The sequence below is a fragment of the Xiphophorus maculatus genome, chromosome 5, assembly GCF_002775205.1.
Source record: "Xiphophorus maculatus strain JP 163 A chromosome 5, X_maculatus-5.0-male, whole genome shotgun sequence".
Taxonomy (NCBI): Eukaryota; Metazoa; Chordata; class Actinopteri; order Cyprinodontiformes; family Poeciliidae; genus Xiphophorus; species Xiphophorus maculatus.
This window is the reverse complement of record NC_036447.1, coordinates 8,544,345-8,564,315: the sequence shown is the minus strand read 5'-3', so window position 1 is coordinate 8,564,315 and position 19,971 is coordinate 8,544,345. Positions and strand designations below refer to the sequence as shown.

Here is a 19,971-nt window from a genome sequence, read left to right as displayed (position 1 = left end):
ACCTTAATAGCAGATTTATTATTAATAAATTATCGCTCTCGATTGAAAAACCGAGAGCGGCGGAGATATCAGCGGCTTACATATGTACGTTTCCAGTTTTTTAAAAACCACGTTGTAGATGCGGCTTATAGTGAGGTGCGCTTTATAGTCCAGAAAATATGGTAATTACTTTTGAATATAAATATCTAGTAAAGCAACTGGATTACCTTTTGGGGGAACTAATCAGTAACTGATTACTACTTACTAAGTAACTTGCCCAACCCTGATGATGATAATATCTGTGTCTATTCTTTCCATATGTGTGCAGATTAAACCGCAGGGCGGCTGAAGTACTGACTTCCCAGCGGCGCTGTTGGAGATCTCATCGGTGAGCTCGTCCCGCTCCTGTTCCGCGTGGCGCCGGGCTCGCTCCGATGCTGCGTAGTCCTGCACAAACACACAGAGAGGCGCTCGGGTCTCGCCAAACACCAGAAACTCACAAAACAGAGGAACATCCCTAACCTCGTGCAGCTGCAAGATTTCAGCTTCTAAGTTCTTGAATTTCTTCTCGTTCTCCTTCGACAGGGTGAAGATCTCGTCTCTGGCGGCTCGGGACTCCTCCAGCTCTCTGTGGTAGTCTTTCATCTGAGCCTGCAGGTCCAACAGTTTGCTTAAACCTCCATTACTTCAACAGCAGCCGTATTTACACAAAGTTTAAATGTTCATCACTACCACAGTAGAGTGTCAGGACTTAAAATGTACTTTAAGTCCAACAGTTTTATTGATTAATATGGACTTCAAATTCCATATCAGACGGTTGCGTTTAATGGGAAGCAGGTGTGCTTTTCGTACCTGCAGCTTTTTGAGCTGTTTGATTGCTTCATCCCGGCCTTTGTTGGCAGCTTCGATCTGACCCTCCAGCTCGTTCAGGTCCACCTCCAGCTTCTTCCTGGCAGCGACAGCCAGAGATCTCTGCTTCCTCTCGTCCTCCAGCTCGGCCTCCATCTCGCGCACCTGGAGGACAAAACCACGCAACCCGTCTCTAAATTCAAACCCCGGTTTACTGATTATATTAAATTACAGGAAACCGCATTGCAAAAAGACAAACTCTTACCAAGAATTTATGGTCTAGTTTCTAGCACAAACATCTTAGTACACTTGAAATAAAATGAAAGCTAATTTTTCAGCGAGATATATCAGCTTATTTTAAGTCAATAATTCCTTAATATTAATGAAAAGGTAAAAGTTGGCAGATTAAGTCACTACGGTGTTACCCAGCAACCCCAGCCCGTCACCTAGCAACCGAGCTCTAGTTCCACTGGCAGATTATTTCACTTCAAGATCATGAATGTTGTGAAAGGGCCGGTTGTGGCAGATTGTATTAATAAAACACATTAAGATATTAATAAAAAGCTAAATCTGCGTCTGTTAAGCACTTCTTAAAATTAGATAATATTGAAAATCTTTTCACAATTGCGTTATTTTCTAGTAAACAGATGACAACTGATTTGATTTGATTCATAAAAACAATATTTAAAGACAATTGTTGTCTTGGAGGTCCATTTATGTGTTCATCTCAGAGTTGGGTAGTAACCAGTTACATTTACTCAGTTACATTTACTTTAGTAACTTAAAAAAATAGTACTTTTAGGAGTATTTTTTACAAGACTGTACTTTTTATTTTTGCTAGAGTAATTTTATTATAAAGTATCTCTACTCTTACTTAAGTAAAATTTCTGGATTGTCTACCCAATGAAAAACAAACATGTTTTAACCAAAAATTCACCAGAGAGAGACCCACAGTTTTTATTAGCTTCATAAGTTTTATATTGAAATTATTTGGAGAAAAAATATTTTGCCTGATTTTGTTATTTGTTGTTCCTTATATAAATTATTGTCATTTCCGTCATTGAAAAACCAAAAATTTCCACTTAACTTTATATTTTGGTCCATCTGATGATGTAATTTGTAAATATTTCATGGTTGATCATTTGATCAGTACTTGAGTCGACTTTTTACCAAATACTTCTTAATTCTTAGAGTAATTTCTTCCATCGCTTTAGTATGGAAGAAATTACTGGAATTTACTTTAAGAATTTACTTAAAGTAAACTCCAGTTTACTTTAACTGGAGTAAAAATATGTTGAAGCAGTGCTGCTCTTACTTGAGTACAATGTTTTGATTGCTTGCCCACCTTTGTCTCCTCTAAAGTCTTGAGGGCCACATAAAGACCTACGGCGGGCCAGATTTGGCCCCCGTGCCTTGAGTTTGACACATGTAACTTATAACAAGACATTTTTTTCCATGTTATAGGTGAAATAATCAATATTAACAAATATTAAGGACTTATTGGCTTAAAAAAGCTCATATTTCTTTCTGAGAAGTTACTTGTTTTATCTTATTTCAAGCGTACTAAGATATTTGGACCAGAATCCAGACCAGAAACACTTGGTAAGGTTTTGTTTTTCTGTGTTTCCGACCTGTTTGACCAGCGCTCTCTTCATCTCCTCTCCCTGCTCGTCCTTCGCCTGCAGGTCTCGGTCGAACTGGGCCTTCATGGCCTGCATGTTGACCTCCAGTCGCAGCTTGGCGTCCTCCGTGGCCTGCAGCTCGTCCTCCAGCTCCTCCAGCTGCGTCCTCATCTCCGCTACTTGCTGCTCCAGGGTTCGCTTGGACTTCTCCAGTTCATGCACCTGAGTGCAGTGACAAGAAAATCAGCATAAAGAAATAGTAAAAAAAAGACTCATTGAGATTATTTTTTTTGGATTGGAAAAACATAATTCTGTCATTAGGAAAATAACAACTTAGTAGGGCTGGAGAATAAATTGATTTTATTGATTAATATTGTTGATGTTTGCTTTCTGAAGATGTAATTTTTGGAAAATCTGGATTTCTTCCCACTAACACGCTCTTTGTGTTTTCATAGTTCAGAATGATGTCAGAACACCGAAGGCGGCCATCTTGTCTGACAAAATGGCGCGTTTAATTCCAGTCTCCAGTACATACAGAACATAGAAAACTAAATTAATGTTGTGTTAATCCATTTACAGTCCAAACAGAGGAGCAGGGAGTTTATCTTGAGGAAATAAATAAAGGTGCAGAAATTAATTAGACCATAACATGCACAGTACGCTTCACAACAATTGCGGCTGCGGCTTCGCCACTGCGAAGAATTAAGCTTAACTCATCCTGAGGTTTTAACAAATGGAGCTGGAAGACGTTACCCTACACCCAGAAGGAGAGCGGCGCTCAGAAGCGTGGCAGACGTAACATCTGTCCGTTTCGGGGAGGCGAAACCATGTAAAAAAAATCCTCGTAAAAGCGCAGGCCCGGACCGCGCACAGGGTAAAAAAAAGTTCAACTGATCGGTTTGGATCAGACAGATCCAACTGACCGATGAACTAGCGCAGATTTCTCTGCAGATGCGACCAGGAGGAATTTGTCAGGCTGTGCGTTCAGACCCCAGCGGGTGAAGTGCTGGTAATTTAAGTGGAGTCATTTAATTGAATTTATTATAAGTTATTGTCAGTCAGTGGTTGTTAGTCACGGAGAAAAAGTTAACGTAGTTGCGTTCATCTGCTTTATGTGTGATGAGATCTGGATTCATGGTTCAACTAGGTGAATATCAACTAAACCGCACAAAAATGCAGCTTATTAGCCGATGTTAATATGGCTGTAATTTGACAGGTAAAAATAGTACAAGACCGATTCTTTTTAATGCTGTCGGTCAAAATGACGGAGAACAAAAAGGTTTAGCGTGACCTCTGAGGCTAACATTGTTTTTATTTTTAGTCATTGCAAGAATAAAGTCATAATATTACAACTGTACAGTCATGCAACAATAAAGTCGAAATAAAAAATATATAAAATATAAAATAAAGTTTTAATATTAGGAGAATGAAATAATTTTCTAAAATGAAAATTAAAAGATTTAAATGAAATGTTGAGCATCTTGTGAAGTTATACTTTGGTATTGGTTTTTTACAGATAAAGAAATTATTTTTTTTACACATCAGTATCAAAGCAGGAACGAGACGGACTGAGCTGATAACTCTGTAGAAGCTTTTTTCTCATTAAAACAAATTTTTATTGTACCTTTAAGACATTCTTCTGCTAATATTATGACTAAATTTAGTAATTAAGATTTGAGACAGTTTTTTTTATTTTTCTATTTCTAATACTCTGTTGTACAACTCACAGAAGGAAATAAAATTGAAAATATTTTCTGTAAAGCTGTCAAAATTAACATGTTTATTCTACATTATTTCACATTGTTTTAACACCATTCATTTTTTTAAAAGTGCCATCAACTCACAAGCTTCAGTACTTTTAGGACATCATTGTGCTGACATTTGAATAATGTCCTTTCCTCTTTCAGTTGTTTCTCTACGGGACTCTCTTCCTGTTTCTTACAAAAGTAATCACTGAAAACAGCAGCAACCCTGGGATTAAACAGATTAGAAATTTTAATTGTCGACAGCACAAATTTTCTGTCAATTGTAATTTCCTTTTCAGAAAAAAAGACCTGATATGAGAAACAATCTGAGATGTTATTTCTAAGCTCTACCGCCCAGCCTTTAGATTAAATATAAAGTTTATTTTAAAGATTTTATTTTACGTAACCTCTGACCTGCACCCTGACGGTAAATAAAGCGATCTAACATGTAATCAGGTGAAAGCTGCTCACGTTTTTTCCCACGTCGTCCTTGGAGCTCATCAGATCCTCCATCTCAGTGCGGAGCTGCTTGTTGAACCGCTCCAGCTCCTCCTTGGCCTCCAGCGCCTCCTCCAGAGCTTTGGCCAGAGACAGAGCCTTGGTCTCCTTCTCCCGGGCCTCCGCCTCGGCCCGGTCGCGCTCCTCGGCGTACCGAGCCGAGATCGTCTTCTCCTCAGCCAGCATCTAACAGCGACGTCACAAAATAAACCTTTAAACTCAGACACAAGATATGGATAACGTTCATCTCTTGGCTTCGGGTCTACCTGGTCAAACTTCTTCTGCTTCTTCTCCAGGTTGGAGACAATCTGCCTCTGGTGGTCCAGGTCCACCATCTGATCGTCCAGCTCCTGCTGCAGCCGGTTCTTGGTCTTCTCCATCTTGTCCAGCGCCATGGTTTTCTCCTCCAGCCGCTGGTTGGTGAGCTCCACGTCCTTCTGGAGTTTCCTCTTCGCCTCCTCCAGACCCTCGATCACGCCCACATCCTCGTCCAGCTTCTTCTTCGTCTCAAACAGCTGCAGAGAAAACATTTAACATGAATAAACACACAACTAAAGATGTCCTGATACTAAGATTAAGGTCCTGTTAGTGACGCTTCTAAATGATCAGGACTAAAAATAAGAAAAACTGAAACCGAGAAAACATTTTCATTAATTGAAATAAATGAAAACGGTAATTAATGGGGAAAAACTACAACTAACTGTGACTATATTGTACATTTATACAGCTAACTAAAACATCCTCATATTTTAGATATCCTTCTTTATCATGTTTATGAATCTGTTTATTAGCCTTTCGAACTGATTTACTTTTATCCACAGATGCTGATTACATCAGCTGTCGGCAAATTACAGCTCACTGTAATCCTCCTGGCGGCGCAAACTGGCGAAAGGCTGGTAGAAAACACCAGTTGGTTGGTTTTTTAACAATAATTTAATAAATATTTTGAAAATGTCATCTTCTATTGAGTTTTCACGATTTATGAATTCTGCAACTTAAAATGAACCAAAGTATGAAAAATTAAAAACTAATTCTATAACTAATAAAAAGTAAGAAAAAATAAGCAAACTGGTTTCCCAAAAGTAAACGTGGTGTTCACTATTCTGCTTGCATAGTCTAGAAAATAAAAACAAAACAAACAAAAACAACTAAGTAAGAGACAAGCAGAGCAGATGACGACGTTTTAACAGTTTTCTGGTAAATTGCTCTGAACTTTTTCCCTTTTCTTCAGGTTTTCTCGTTTGTGACCTGAAGTTTGAGGACCGAAAACAGTCGTGTTTCTTTGAGACGCCTGAACCAAGTGTTGCTTTACAGCTGACAGCTCCAGTTCTATTTGACTAATGATTGCCGACACTCATCCAAATCTGACTCACATTTTCTCTGCAATCTGTGTCTGAATTGCTGCAGGTGTCTCACATCAGTGACAGATGTTCCCAGCTCCAGCCTGCCTCTGAGTTTGGACACCTGAGAGGAGCAGCTGTGGCTTCGTCCTACCTGAGCCTGAACCGTCTGCAGCTGCTTCTCCAGGCCGCGGCGCGCTTCCTCCTCCTCCTCCTGCTGCTCCAGCAAGTTGCTCTTTTCTGCCTCCAGCTGGCGGATTTGGCCGCTCAGATTCAGTTTCTGACGAGTTTCCTCCTGGAGCAACTCCTGAAAGAGACAACGTCTTTATTTTTATTCTTAAGGTTTGAAAATAAAATAAAAACCAACATAAGACTCATGCAAAAAGTCTTACAGGACGTAGATATTTGTATAAATTGATGCAATAAAAAAAAACAAAAAAGCACATAGTTTACAATCTGTGTTTTAGCATATTCAAAGCCTGCATGTTATAAATTTATCCATATTTAGAAAAATTTGTTGTTGTTTTTTTTAGCATCTTAGCCTGAGTGGCGGGAAATTCTGCAACCTGTGGGTCCGGAGACGCAACTTGCAACTATTATTTTAGTAATCCTGGAATCTACTGATTATTCTGATGATTAATCAAGAAATTAAATAAAAGATTTGACAAAATAAAATATTGGCAAATACTACCATAAGAGCAGTATTATCGGATATCAATATCAATTACTTTTTTGTAGCTTAAGAACATTTACCTGTAAAAACAAAAGCTCACTTCTTAAATCAACCTGGACAAAAATCACACAGACATCTGAAACTATTTAAAATTTTATATAATTTTATAAAATTAAACTAGCAGGCTGAAAAAGACACTTGCAATAAGAAAATAAAAATGTGTATTCACTGAAAAAAACAACATTTTTGTTAGTTTTGGTTTTGTTTCTAGCGCAAATGTATTTATATACCAGAAATGAGACAACACTAACTTACAAGTAGTGCTTGTTTAAGAGCTTGTTTTAAATCAATTATTTCTTAACACTATTAAAAAAAAAAGTAAATGTTACCATTGGCAGATTATTTTCCCATAATGAAATAATCTGCCAGTGGAATTAGTACTTTATCATCAATATAAAGAAATTATTGGTCTTTAATAAGCTCCTATATCTTGCTAAAAAGTTACTTGTAAGTTAGTTTTGTCTTATTTCAAGTGAACTAAGATATTTACACTACAAACTAGACAAAAAATACTTGGTAACATTTTGTGTTTTTGCAGTGTATGCTCCAATTCTTAGTTTAAACATTCATCTTCAGTCAATTTCATAGATGAATTCTCACTTTTCACAGCCATTTGTAGCTTTTTGAATTTCAAACAAAATTGTGCTGGAGTCATTTTGTCCAAACTGATCGAACCTCAGAGTCCTGCAGTTTGCTGTTCAGGTTGTCCACTTCCTTCGCCAGCTTGACGCCCTTCTTCTCGGCCTCCTCCAGTAAGGCGGACACGTTGTCCAGCTCCGTCTGTCAGACAAGCAGACGTGACGTAAGCCGGGTTTCAGCGTGGGAGCCAGAGAGCGGCAGCAGCGTGTTTCTACCTGCAGCCTGAGGGAGCGCTCGCTCAGCTCTCCTTTGGCCCGCTCCATCTCGGTGGCTCGAGCCATGAACTCCTGCAGCTGGCCCTCCACCTTCTTCCTCTTGTACTCCGACTCCGTCTTGGTCTGCTGCAGGCTCTTCACTTCGCAGGCCAGCTCTTTGTTGTCGCTCTCCAAGCCCTGCTTGTTCTTCTCCAGGTTGGCCTTGAACTGCGCAGAATAAAATCGGTCAGACGCCGCCGTGTCCCCCATCAGCAGAGTTGGGTAGTTGCTGGTTACATTTACTCAATTACATTTACTTGAACTTTGAACTGCCTTGTTGCTGATAAAGTGCTATATAAATAAAACTTTTTCTTTTTTGTCTTCTACATAAGTAACTCTTTTGAAAAATTTACTTTTAGGAGTATTTTTACTGTGCTGTACTTTTTACTTTTACTTGAGTAATTGTATTATGAAGTATTTCTACTCTTACTTGAGTAAAATTTCTGTATTTTCTACCCACTGAATGAAAAACAAGACATATTTTAACCATACATTCACCGGGCACAGAGACACACCTGCAGATTTTTTATTAAAAGAAACTGATTTGGAAAAATTTACTTTTGCCTGATTTAGTTATTTTTTGTTGAAAAATAAATTACTGTCATTTTTGTCCTTAAAATACCAAAATTTCCTCTTAACTTTATATTTTGATCCATCTGATGTAATTTTTCAATATTAAATGACTGATTATTTGATCAGCACTTGAGTAAACATTTTACCAAATACTTTTCTACTCCTGAGTAATTTCTTGGCTGCTTACTTGAGTAAACATATGTTGCAGTAGAACTGCTATAACTGGAGTATAATTTCTGGGTATTTCGTCCCGCTCCGCCTGCAGCAGCAGACTCACCCTGCGGGCCTGTTCCAGCTGATCGGACAGTTCCTCCAGAACCTGGCCGTGCCTCTGTCTCATGTCCTGGATCTGAGCCTCGTGGTTTTTGGATTCTTCTTCTATGGCTTTCTTCAGCTCTGCCACTTCCTGCTCTCGCTTTGACCTGGATATCAAACCCAATTACGAAGCACATCTTCAGAAAACGGAGTGAGTTTTGTGCAATTCTACGTAAGATGGAGGGTTGGGAATAAATGTTAGCTTCAAATGAGGCAACAAAACATCTGCAGTTATTTTCTCATATGTATTCCTGTTGAAGTAAGGAGTGTCCAAAGTTTAGCCAAAATTAAAATTCAATTTATTTAGTCTAAAGGGAATTTAAATTAAAAAATAAACTAAATAAAAAATAATTAAGTTAGTAAACTTTATTATTTTGAAAAATAATTAAATAAATGAGAAATGTACTTACTTATAGATAAATAATTTAATTAATTAAATAAATGATTAAATTTAACTTTACTGCATCTTAATCTGTTTTTAATTAATCTACTAAATTTGGCTAAAGTAAGCGTTTTCATAGATTGAGTGACCTAAACTCCTCATTTTATTGCTCAGAAATTACAAAAATTTCCTGCAAAATTTCGTTAAAACATTTCAAACCTGCAAAAGTTTTTTTATCTATAACAAATCTCACTACTTTATGTGTTTAACCAAAATGCTGCATGCTTAATTTATTGCTGAGTAGGTAGAAAAAGATTTATTTTGGCTCTGACGTCCTTCTGACTTGTGGGTTCTGGCCCAGAGGTTTGTCCTGCTCATGCACCTGAGCTCCTGCTGGGCGGCGGTGGTGTCCAGCGTGTCCTCCAGCTCCGTCTTCAGAGCCTCCAGCTCCTCGCTCAAATCCCGCTTTAGTTTCTCTGCTTTGCTCCGACAGATCCTCTCCGACTCCAGATCCTCCTGGAGCTCGGCCAGCTGCGCCTGCAGCTCACGGACCTGCTTTAAGGCGTTGTTCTTCTGAGCCGCTTCCTCGTCACTCCTGGTTGGAGAAACGCAGGCACACAAGCTTTTAATGCAGGATTTCACTGATACGTGTTCAATATATGTTAGAATGTAGAGATGGCTGTGAACAGAGGTTCAGCTTTACTGGTGAGAAACTAAAAAATCTGATTATTTTCAAGCAGTGGCACCAGGCCTCTAACATCCTCTGAAATACTTGGAGACGCTGCTGAAGGAAGAAGATTCAAAACGCAAAGCGAGGAGAGGATTTATCATAGAGATGGGTAGTAACTAGTTACATTTACTCAATTACATTTACTTGAGAAACTTTTTTGAAAAATTTACTTGTATTTTTACTTTAGTAATATTATTATCAAGCATTTCTACTCTCTGGATTTTCTACCCACTGAATTCACCAGACACACTCCTGTAGTTTTTGTTAAAGTTTCATATGTATTTTTTTATTGAAAGAAGCTAATTTTAAAAATTCTTTTGATTTTATCTTTTTTTTTTGTTGCTTATACAAATAATTATCATTTTAGTCCTTAAAATACCAAAATTTCCATTTAACTTTATATTTTGGTTCGTCTGATGATGTAATTCTAAATATTAAATGACTGATAATTCGATCAGTCAGTCAGTACTTGAGTTAACTTTTCACCAAATACTTTTTTAGTCTTAATTTAATATAATTTTTGGATACTCTACACATCTCTGTTTCTCATATAAAAAAAGATATAAGAAGATAATTAATATTTTTGAAAAAAAAATCCATAATGCATCCTTCTGTTGAGGAAACGACAAATATATGGAAGAGATGAGAACTCTAGATTTAATTTCTATTCTTGATCCAATCAGACTAAACCTGAATTATTTTACAAAGATTGGACAAAAATGTCAGAATCTAATGTGAGCAGCTGGTAAAGACTTGCAGCTCCACTTGAAGAGAAAAGTGGTTGCAAGTAGAATTGACCCAGAGAGACTGAATTTAAATGTCTGCCTAAGATTTGTTGATTTTTAAGGAACTTTGCAAACATCTATGTAGTTAGAGCAAAATTATTTATAACCCTGTTGGATTTAGGTTTTAAAATATTTGCATTCAAGAGAAGAAGAGAATAAATCAGAAGAAAAGAAACAGAATGAAAACAGTAGGAAGAGAAAAGAAAAAGTACAAGAAAAAATTAAAGAGAAAAGAAAAATAAAGAAAAACAGAGGTTTTCCCTCCTTTTTTTCTTCTTTTCCAATTAAGACTCCAACAGAATAAATAAAGGATAAAAAGCATGAAAAAAAATTATTTTCTGATAAAAAAAATCTGTAAAACAAACTAACGATTCAAGAAGCAGGAATGGGCTGATCCAGTTCTGTCCCAAATTTTCCATACAAATTCTTCATCAAAATGTAATTCAATACGTCTTGAGCTGGCTTGTTGAAATTATAATTCTCTGTCTTTATGGGTTTTATAACCACTAAACCATTATTATAATTCATGACCAGATTTCTGCATGTCTCCACAGCCATTTTGATGATTTAGGAGCTTAGAGATAATCTTTCGATAGCAGATTCAAGATGGCATCTCAAAAACACGTCCAGTCAGAAGAAACATGTTGGTAAAATTAGACAATTACTACAAACTTAAATCTGTCAAAAGTATCGTTTTCCTGCCACCAGTGATGGCATAGTTACTTTGAAAAAGTAACTTTAATCGAATTACTGATTACTCCTTGGAAAAGTAACTTAGTTAGATTACTGACTACTTGATTTGGAAAGTAACTAAGTTACATTAAAAGTAACATTTTTAGTTACTTTCAGCAGCTGCTAACAACAACGCTGTGAAAATTACATTGAGCTTTGCCAAAACTTAATTATAAGCTATTTTATAATGGTAACATCAACAATGTGTCTCCACTTATAAGGTTGAACTGAAGAGGAGATTGTTTAATAGTTACAACAGTACAAATAAAAAACGTCATTAATTTGTTTTCCACTGTTGTCTGGAAAACTCTAAGAAGGATTTTAAAGACCCCATGTGTCCCCCCAGCCTCCAGGTTCTGCGTTACGGCCCTGCGTTTGGTGTCAAAGCGCAGCGCTCCTCCTGCAGCTCCACAACTCAGATGGCTGCACAGATTTGTGACACTTATCTTAATATTAATAATTATAATGGCGTTAAGTTGACATTATAATTATTGGCAACTACGGACACGTTTATTCGTGGCTGTTTTCACGTTTATTGCGCTGTTCAAATTAGTCTCGATGTTTGCAGTTTTCTGGAGCGCAACGCGAAGCTCGACGTCATTCAGAGGTAATATATTAACTTGACATTAACAAAGACACAGCGGGACGGATCATCCGGGAAATGATGGACAGGGAGCGCCTGACTAAGACTACCTTAATGACGGACCTATTTTTGATTTATTATGAGTCTCTGTTTATTTCCAAGCCCAAATGAGCAACTTCACGTTCAAAAACGAGCCCAAAAAGGCGCAACCCGCCACTCATTAAATTTGCAAGCGACTTGAAAAACAAAAAAAAATCCCAAAACCCGCTTATAATAATTGGACTTGGCAACAAAAACTCAAAATAGTTCCAGTTTTTCCACCAGCAAAATGCGCGTCTCCCTCCATTGTTTACATTTATGTAGCATAGAGACGTCGGTCACTCGACAAGACGCGTAGAGGAAATACGATTAAATAACAAAAGAAAATAGTAACGCAAAGTGATTTCGATAAGTAACTGTAGTCTGACTACTGGATTTGAAATAGCAACGCGTTAGATTACTCGTTACTGAAAAAAGTGGTCTGACGTCAGTAACGCTTTACTTTGTAACGCGTTACTGACATCACTGCCTGCCACTTCATGTTTATGTGGTGTTGCTCTATAAGGTAGAGTCCAAATACTCTGAAGTTTGTTGGAATGGGGAGTAAATTAAGGAGGATAAATACTTATTAAAATGTTGTACCTTTATCCCTCTTTTTATCCTCAAGTTGCCACATGATGGCAGTGCAGAGAACCGAACTGAGACTGTGCGGCGCTCTGAGCCTCCCTGTGAGATTCCTCACTTATAAATATCTCCTCTCTGAATGCTATAAAGATCCACTTATGTGATCACATGAATGGTTTGATTAAAGCCACTAATAACTTTCATATAAACTTGGCGCCCCACTTTCCTGGCGAAGACCGGCCCGATTGTTTGCAGAAGAGTTCAAGATGAGGCCCATGGAGCTTTAATGAAGGCTGTGACTAAACCCCAGGATTCCTGTGTGTAAAATTAGACGGTCAGACGGTCAGACCTCATGTCTGGGTCGTCGGTCGATTAAAATGAAATGACAGCAAATGTGATTTTTTTCTGGAGATAAGAACGTAAAACAAAAGAATAAATTTTTCCCCAGCTACAATTCTTAATAAATTAGTCAGCCAGCGCTTAATTCCTTCAGGTGAAGGAAAATAAAAACTAAAACATGAGCATCAATCAATGTTTGTTATCTGTAATCAAATGAAAAAGCTCTCAGTGTCTCTGACTGGAGGAAATTACTGCGGAGAAACCCAGAGGGAGAGTGTTAACCGCTTACAGACTCACTTGTGTGTTTTGTTGTTCAAACGTCTATTTCGGGTAAGGACTCTGTTGCATCTCTACAGTGCTGTTGCCATGGATACAGTATTTAGGGCTGTTCTCTGAAGACAGGCTGTGTGTGAGGCTGAAATGAGCAACGCCGAGATTAACGCTGTGCAACGCGGCTTCAGGTCAGAGGAGTGCCTTTTGTTGGCGAGGGAGAGCCTCAGTTGTCTTTTTTAAATAATGTTTGAGGTGGGAAAATATCTTCATTTGATCTTGAATCTGTTTAGCTGCTAATTTTAGACAATTTTTCTCCACTGATTACAACCAACACCTCTGTCCGGGTGAATGTGACAGCTTATACAAACTAAACTGTGACTGATACAAACAAACTAAAAAAACTGAGGTTTTAGATCAATTGCAAGTGCTTACAGTGGTAAAGCAAGCAGTGTGTCTAGCAAGTGTCAATTTAGTGCTTTAACTAACTTTGGAAGTGTTTAACTCAATTAGCTTCCGATAAATTCTAAAGAGATAATTTACTTTTCCGTTTTGAAAACTTCTAGATGAATAAGGTTTGACATCTGGGATGAAGCTTTGGTCAAGTGTTAAGATTTTTTCAAGTAGTCATCTGTTTATATTTGTACTCTTATTTTGCAGTATACTGTTCATGCAGCAGTTTCCTCTCCTCATGTTCTCCACCCATGATGCAGTGCAGCAGATTATGTATGTTATCTACACAGAATGCAAGTGAACTATTTAAAATCAACTTATATCCTGTGTGTTTTTTGGCTGAACTACTAACTTCTGCTAAATACCATGCTAGAATAGTGCTTTAGCATTAGCATACACAAAATACCACATCGATATAGCGTTTAAGCATTAGCTTTCAGTAAATACAATGCTGGCATATCACTTTAGCTTTAGCGTTAGCTTTCACTAAATACCATGTTAGTATAGCTCTTTAGCAATAACTTCCACTAAACATCATGGTGGTATCGTGTTTAGCACTAGATTTCACTAAATGCCATCTTAGTATAGCACTTAGCATTAGCTTCCACTAAATACAATATTAGTGTAGCGCTTTAGCATTAGCATCTGCTAATTACCACATTGGTGTTTAGCCTTAGCTTCCACTAAATACAATGTTGGTATAGCATTTAGCATTGGTTTCGCTAAACACCATCTTGGTAGAGCACTTTAGCATTAATATTAGCTACATTAGTGCAACTAATATTTAGTTTAACTTTAAGGTTACCACAACTAGCTTTTTAGATAGCAGTGGCCACAACTAAGAAGAAGTAATGTATTATTTAGGAACATATAAATAAACCTATATAAATTTGAAGTATTACCATTAATAATATAAATGTTTATATTTTTGCTAGCATGATCTTCTGCTCTCTGCTGTCTTTTTCTCATGTTTACTGAGCAACATGTTGAACGGCTCGCCGTTTATCCTGGTTGTGCCCCAGACCAAACAGCTGCTGTAACTGCGTGACGCCATCAGGCGGTTTGGTCCAACTTGAGGGAAACCAAATGAAGATGTGACATCTTTCAGGACTCCCTGCCCAACTGAATCAAGTCTCCCAAACTATCCTGGCGTGGAAACATCCTCAGACAGAACTAATGTCTGCCTGTAAAATTTTATAGCGAAACTAAAAGTTCCCAGCTGTGCAGAATGTGACCACAAATTACAACTCTAATGTGCAAACTGAAGCCATTAAGTCCATCATCGATGCAGTTTAGCTGCTATGATATAATTTAGGGGTTTCAGAGATATTAAGTAAAACAGAAAAATGTCATTTTACTTTTCTGAATGTGAATTCTGAGACTTACAAGAGGCTCCACTATGAACATAAACACTGTTTTTATATATTCAGCATACTAACTAAACTATTTTTCAGTAGAAGTGGAGCAGCCGCTGCAGTTTTGTCTCGTTTTCTTGTTGACTGACCTGGCTAACAGAGCCTGCAGCTCCTCCTCCTTCTTGGTGAGCTGCATCTTCAGCTCCTCGATCTGCGCCTGAAGCTCTGCGATCTGATCCTGCAGGTCGGTGGTCTCAGCATCCAGTTTACGTTTGGCCTTTTCCAGCTCCTGTCGCGTTTTCTCCTCCTTCTTTAAGCGCTCTGAGGACAATCACATGCATCAATCTAATCTGAGATGTTGTGTTTTTACCAGCTGTAGGCAGAAAATTACCTCAATTAGCAGAAACACAGGCTTAAATATGTGCATTTAATCTATGTAGGCCATGGGTGTGAAACTCAAACAAGGATTTTATTGATTGAGTTTTTGGGGTTTTGAAGATGGAATTTTAGAAAAATATGGATTTTTTTCCCCCCATCAGTGCACTCCTTTGGTTTTCATAATTCAGAGTGATGTCAGCAAGCCCAGGGCGGCCATCTTGTTTGAAGAGCCTATTTTTACAGCTTCTATTTTTCTGGACTTTAAATTCAGGTCAAATCCACAGTGTAATGTAATAGTCAGGCTAAGATTATTATTATAATTATTATTATTTTAATGAGAATTAATAAAAACAGTAGTATAGTTTTACTAATGCGAGAATAAAGGTATAACATTCTGAGTATGAAATGATAATTTTATGAGAACTTCAACATGAAAGAAAATATTATCCATTAAAAGACTTTTTTCTCATAATTTTAAGACTTTCTTCTGGTAAAATTGTGTCTTTATTTTCCTAATATTATTATATTTTTGCAATTAAGCAAAACTTCTGGTAGCCTAGTCCTAATACTCCATAGTATAACTCATGTTAAGGGATGATTGAAATAAAAGCCACTTTTTGAAAATATTTGTAATTTCTTTTAAGAAAAGAAAGTGAGAAAAAAATAGTTTACATTTGGAAATCGGATCTGGTATGAAAAATCAGAGATTTTATTTTTACTCATATGCCCTATACACCTCTGGAAAACATTAAGAGACCACTTAAAATGATCAGTTTCTTTGATTTTACTCTTTATAGGTTTATGTTTGAGTAAAATGAACATTGTTCTTTTATTCTACGAACTACTGACAACATGTCTCTGAAATTCCAAGCAAAAGTTTTGTATTATTTGCAGAAAATGAAAAATGGTCAAAATAACAAAAAAGGATGCAGTGCTTTCAGGCCTCAAATAATGCGAAGAAAGCAAGTTGATATTCATTTAGAAACAACAATACTAATGTTTTACCTCAGGAAGAGTTCAGAAATCAATATTTGGTGGAATAACCAGGAGGTTTTCAATGGTCATAATTTTTTCCAGAGCTGTATTTGCTTCATAAAAGATGGCAGATATAGGGCAATCATAAAAAAATTAGATTTTAACTTTGAAGAGTTTAACTTTGTTCTAACTCTTATAAAATCTGCAGCTTCTTCTGCCAGATATGAAAAGACTTGAGCTTTCTCAGGAAGAAGAAACGACTCAGAACCTTCTTGTTATTATTTGGTAATTAGAAACTCACCCTCAAGATCAACCATCATCATCTCCTGCTTGTTCTTCACTTTGCCCAGATTCTTGGCCTTCTCCTCTTCCTCTGCCAGCTGGGACGTCATCTCAGCGATCCTGTCCTCTACCAGTTTTTTCTCCTGTTGACCAAGAAGGGATCCAAACATATAAGTGCTGAAAACTTTGATGATGAATCAAGTCTTTCCTGTTCCTGTTTGAACAGGAAACGTTCCTCACCTTGAGAAACTTTGAGTTTTGGTCTTCCAGCAGCAGAATGTCCTCCTCCATCTTCTTGATCTTTGCCTCGGCCGTCACTTTGTCCAGCTGCAGCTTCTGCCTCGCAGCTTCCTCTTCGTCCAGCTGCTCCTCCAGGTCCTGTAAAGGGAAAAGCAAAAGTTTTGACTTTTTGAAAAGACAACACAGCAGTTTATGAATATTAGAAAATAAAAATAAGGGCAGCACAGACCTGGATGTGAGACTGCATCTTCTTCTTCTCGTTCTGCAGGCTCTGGTTCCTCTCCTCCTCCTCTTCCACCCGGGACTCCAGGTCATGCAGGATTTCCTCCAGCTCTTGCTTCCGAGAGAGGAGGCGAACTCTCATCTCTTCGGCCTCAGCAAACAGTTCAGTCTCTGCATGAAGCTGCTCCGCGAGAATATTCTTCTCCTCAAGGAGCTAAAAGAAGAAGAATCAACAGTTTGGGAAATGTGTGATCGTTTCTTAGCTTCAGGATTGTTACTTTTTCTAACTCAAATTAAAATGAGGTTTATTTCAAGTGTAAATATTTATATTCAGTAAGAAGTAGGGCTGAGACGGTTTAGTTTTGACTAATTAAGAACTGTGGAACAGTTTGGCCTTGCAGATCTGTTTTGCTGACTCTGTGGAGGTTGTTAAACCTCTACTAAAAACTTTTTGATTTTCCCAGGCTTTTATGTCATGATTTCACTGAGTTTTATAAGTTTGTTTTATGCTTTGTATAGTTTTAAAGTTGATTTTTACTGTACAGCACTTTGTGATTCATATCGCTGGAAAGCGAGTTTTAAATAAAAGTTACTAATTAATTGCATAGATTTTAACTTTAATTTAACAAAAAACATTTAACTAATTTAATTTAATCTAATTTTAAATACAAACATTCCAGCAAGAATCCTTCTATTCATGCTTTTCTGCTTTGCCCGTGAATCTGACTATAAAGCGACATACACAAACAACATTGATGGACAACAAAGCCGCTTTTCTTGGCCCTTTGAGGCTTAATTTCTGCTTTAAAAAACAACCTGATGAGATGCTGGGAAAGACTATTGTTGTGTGGAAATTATTCAAAAAGAGGTAGCCTATCAGCGAAGCTATTCAAGCCTAAGATAGCATCTCAATGCTAAACATGTAGCAGCAGCGCAGATGCTAATGTCAGCGTCTGTAGTCCACATTTCTGTAGAAGTTCCTAAAACGTTCGAAAGCTGAATGGGTCAAACAGAACTTTGCATCAATCTGATGGTTGAAATTATAGACTAAGTAACAGATTAAAAACAATAAATATATTTGCTGTTGGGCACATGTGGCTATTAAAAAGGGTTTTTGAATGAATTATTTACGGACTCTTTACTCGACCTGCAGTGAGCAGATGCTCTTACCTGCTGGTGTTTCCTTTCCATCTCCACCAGCTCGTTCTCCACCTTCAGCTGTCTCTCCTTCACCTTCACCAGCTCCTCGTCTCTGGCTTGCAGCTCCTCCTCCTGCCTGGTGACCTGAAGCAGCGGCTTCACCTGGAACAGAACCGGAACCAAACCCATGTCTCCCTCATTCGACTCCTTCAGTTTAACTCTGCGCTGTTGCAGTTTGAGGCCTCACCTTGGTGAAGAGCCTCCACCACTGCCAATGCCGCAGCTTCAGGTAAGCAGCGCAGTTCCTCTGGAGGACCTTCAGAGCGCTGAGCTGTTGCTGCTTCTTAGCAAAAGCTCTAAGAAAAAGAAAAAGAGAGAAAAGAAAAGAAAAAGGTTCAGGGTTCGTACATTTATCCCCTCAGTAAAATTCAAGAACTTTTCAGGCATTTTCAAGCTAAGATTTCAGACTTTTCAAGCACTTTGGAGCTAAAACAATACAAATGGACTAAAAAAAATACAGTTTCAGTTCACCATTATATAAAGTTACTTATTAATGTTATTAATAATGTGTTCTACAGTACATAAGGTAACCTAAAATATAACAAGAGTTTTGAAATGTTTCACCCTGCACACAGAGTGGTCTGAGAACGAAACACTAATGTAATATATAAAACAGAAGATATAACAGATATATACAGTACAGACCAAAAGTTTGGACACACCTTCTCATTGAATTCAATGAGAAGGTGTGTCCAAACTTTTGGTCTGTACTGTATATACATATATATATATATATATATATATATATATATATATATATATATATATATATATATATATATATATATATATATATATATTTCAATTACACAGATTAACAAGTAACTGAGCAGTTAGGAATATTAAATATTCATTACACTGAAACGACAAACAAATCGTGCTAAGGTAAATGACCTTCCTGCTCAAATTAAATACTTAAACATAATATATAAAGAAAGTAAAGAAATCTCTAAAAAAAAATTTAACTGAAATAATCTGCCAGTGGAACGAGACATTTAAAAAAAAAATTGTTCCACTGGCAGATTACGTCACTTATAACTAGAACTTTTAAAAAATGTTTATGAATTATTTATTTAAGATAATCTTCTATATCTTACTTAAAAGTTATTTGTAACAGTTTTGTTTTATTTCATGTGAAATATGATATGTGTGGTACAAACTAGACCAAAAATACTCAATAAGTTTTTGTAATGTTAGGTTTCTGAATGCTTTATAAAATAATAAAAATGTAATCATAATAGATATTAAAGTGTCCAGGAAATATCTGCAAGAGAAATCTCAAATATAATTTCTTGAAAATGAAAATGTCCCGGTTTTTAAGTAAAGATCCAGCTCTTACTTGCGAGCTAAATATCCGCGGCACACGGACTGGAAGTAAATGATGATGTCGGTGATCTTCAGGTCTCGCTCCTCCTCCAGATGAGCCAGAACTCCGGTTCTGAAGAAGATCTTACTCTGACCGATGCGGAACAGGTTTGGGTCCAGCTCTAGGGCCTGAATCTGAGAAAAACAAAAAAAAAAGCAGAGAGTAGGGCTGAGTGATAAATCGGCTTTAACGATTAATCCGATTTTCTGTTCTTTGAGATTTAATTTTTGGAAAATCTGGATTTCTTTTCACCAATCAGTTTGATGTTAGCTTCAAAAGCAAGTTTTACAACTTCTATTTATTTAAACTCTGAACTTATGTGAACTCAAAAAAAGAATGATTGAAATAAAAAGCCAGTGTTTACTATAAAAAAAAAGTTAAAGAGTCATGAAAAAAGCCAGAAATCAAATTTGGTATATTAAGAAAAAAAAAATAAATCTGAGATTTAATTTTTAAACCATTTTGAGCT

The 19,971-nt window shown here is 37.1% G+C and overlaps 1 protein-coding gene across 2 annotated transcripts in view; it reads right to left on the bottom strand.

The window, feature by feature from the left end:
- Positions 1-19,971, bottom strand: part of LOC102237249 (myosin-10) — a 72,246-nt gene that overhangs the window by 4,285 nt on the left and 47,990 nt on the right. For both annotated transcript variants that reach the window (XM_014476130.2, XM_023333540.1), the window contains 18 exons: positions 19,476-19,636; positions 18,324-18,432; positions 18,107-18,238; positions 16,944-17,150; positions 16,715-16,852; positions 16,494-16,617; positions 14,989-15,160; positions 9,312-9,524; positions 8,510-8,654; positions 7,621-7,827; positions 7,442-7,546; positions 6,188-6,340; positions 4,960-5,208; positions 4,667-4,879; positions 2,460-2,672; positions 832-993; positions 502-630; positions 338-426 (listed from right to left, as the gene is read on the bottom strand). In XM_014476130.2, coding sequence (XP_014331616.1) covers positions 338-426; positions 502-630; positions 832-993; positions 2,460-2,672; positions 4,667-4,879; positions 4,960-5,208; positions 6,188-6,340; positions 7,442-7,546; positions 7,621-7,827; positions 8,510-8,654; positions 9,312-9,524; positions 14,989-15,160; positions 16,494-16,617; positions 16,715-16,852; positions 16,944-17,150; positions 18,107-18,238; positions 18,324-18,432; positions 19,476-19,636 — 2,921 coding nt within the window. The remainder of the gene's footprint in view (positions 1-337; positions 427-501; positions 631-831; positions 994-2,459; positions 2,673-4,666; positions 4,880-4,959; positions 5,209-6,187; positions 6,341-7,441; positions 7,547-7,620; positions 7,828-8,509; positions 8,655-9,311; positions 9,525-14,988; positions 15,161-16,493; positions 16,618-16,714; positions 16,853-16,943; positions 17,151-18,106; positions 18,239-18,323; positions 18,433-19,475; positions 19,637-19,971) is intronic.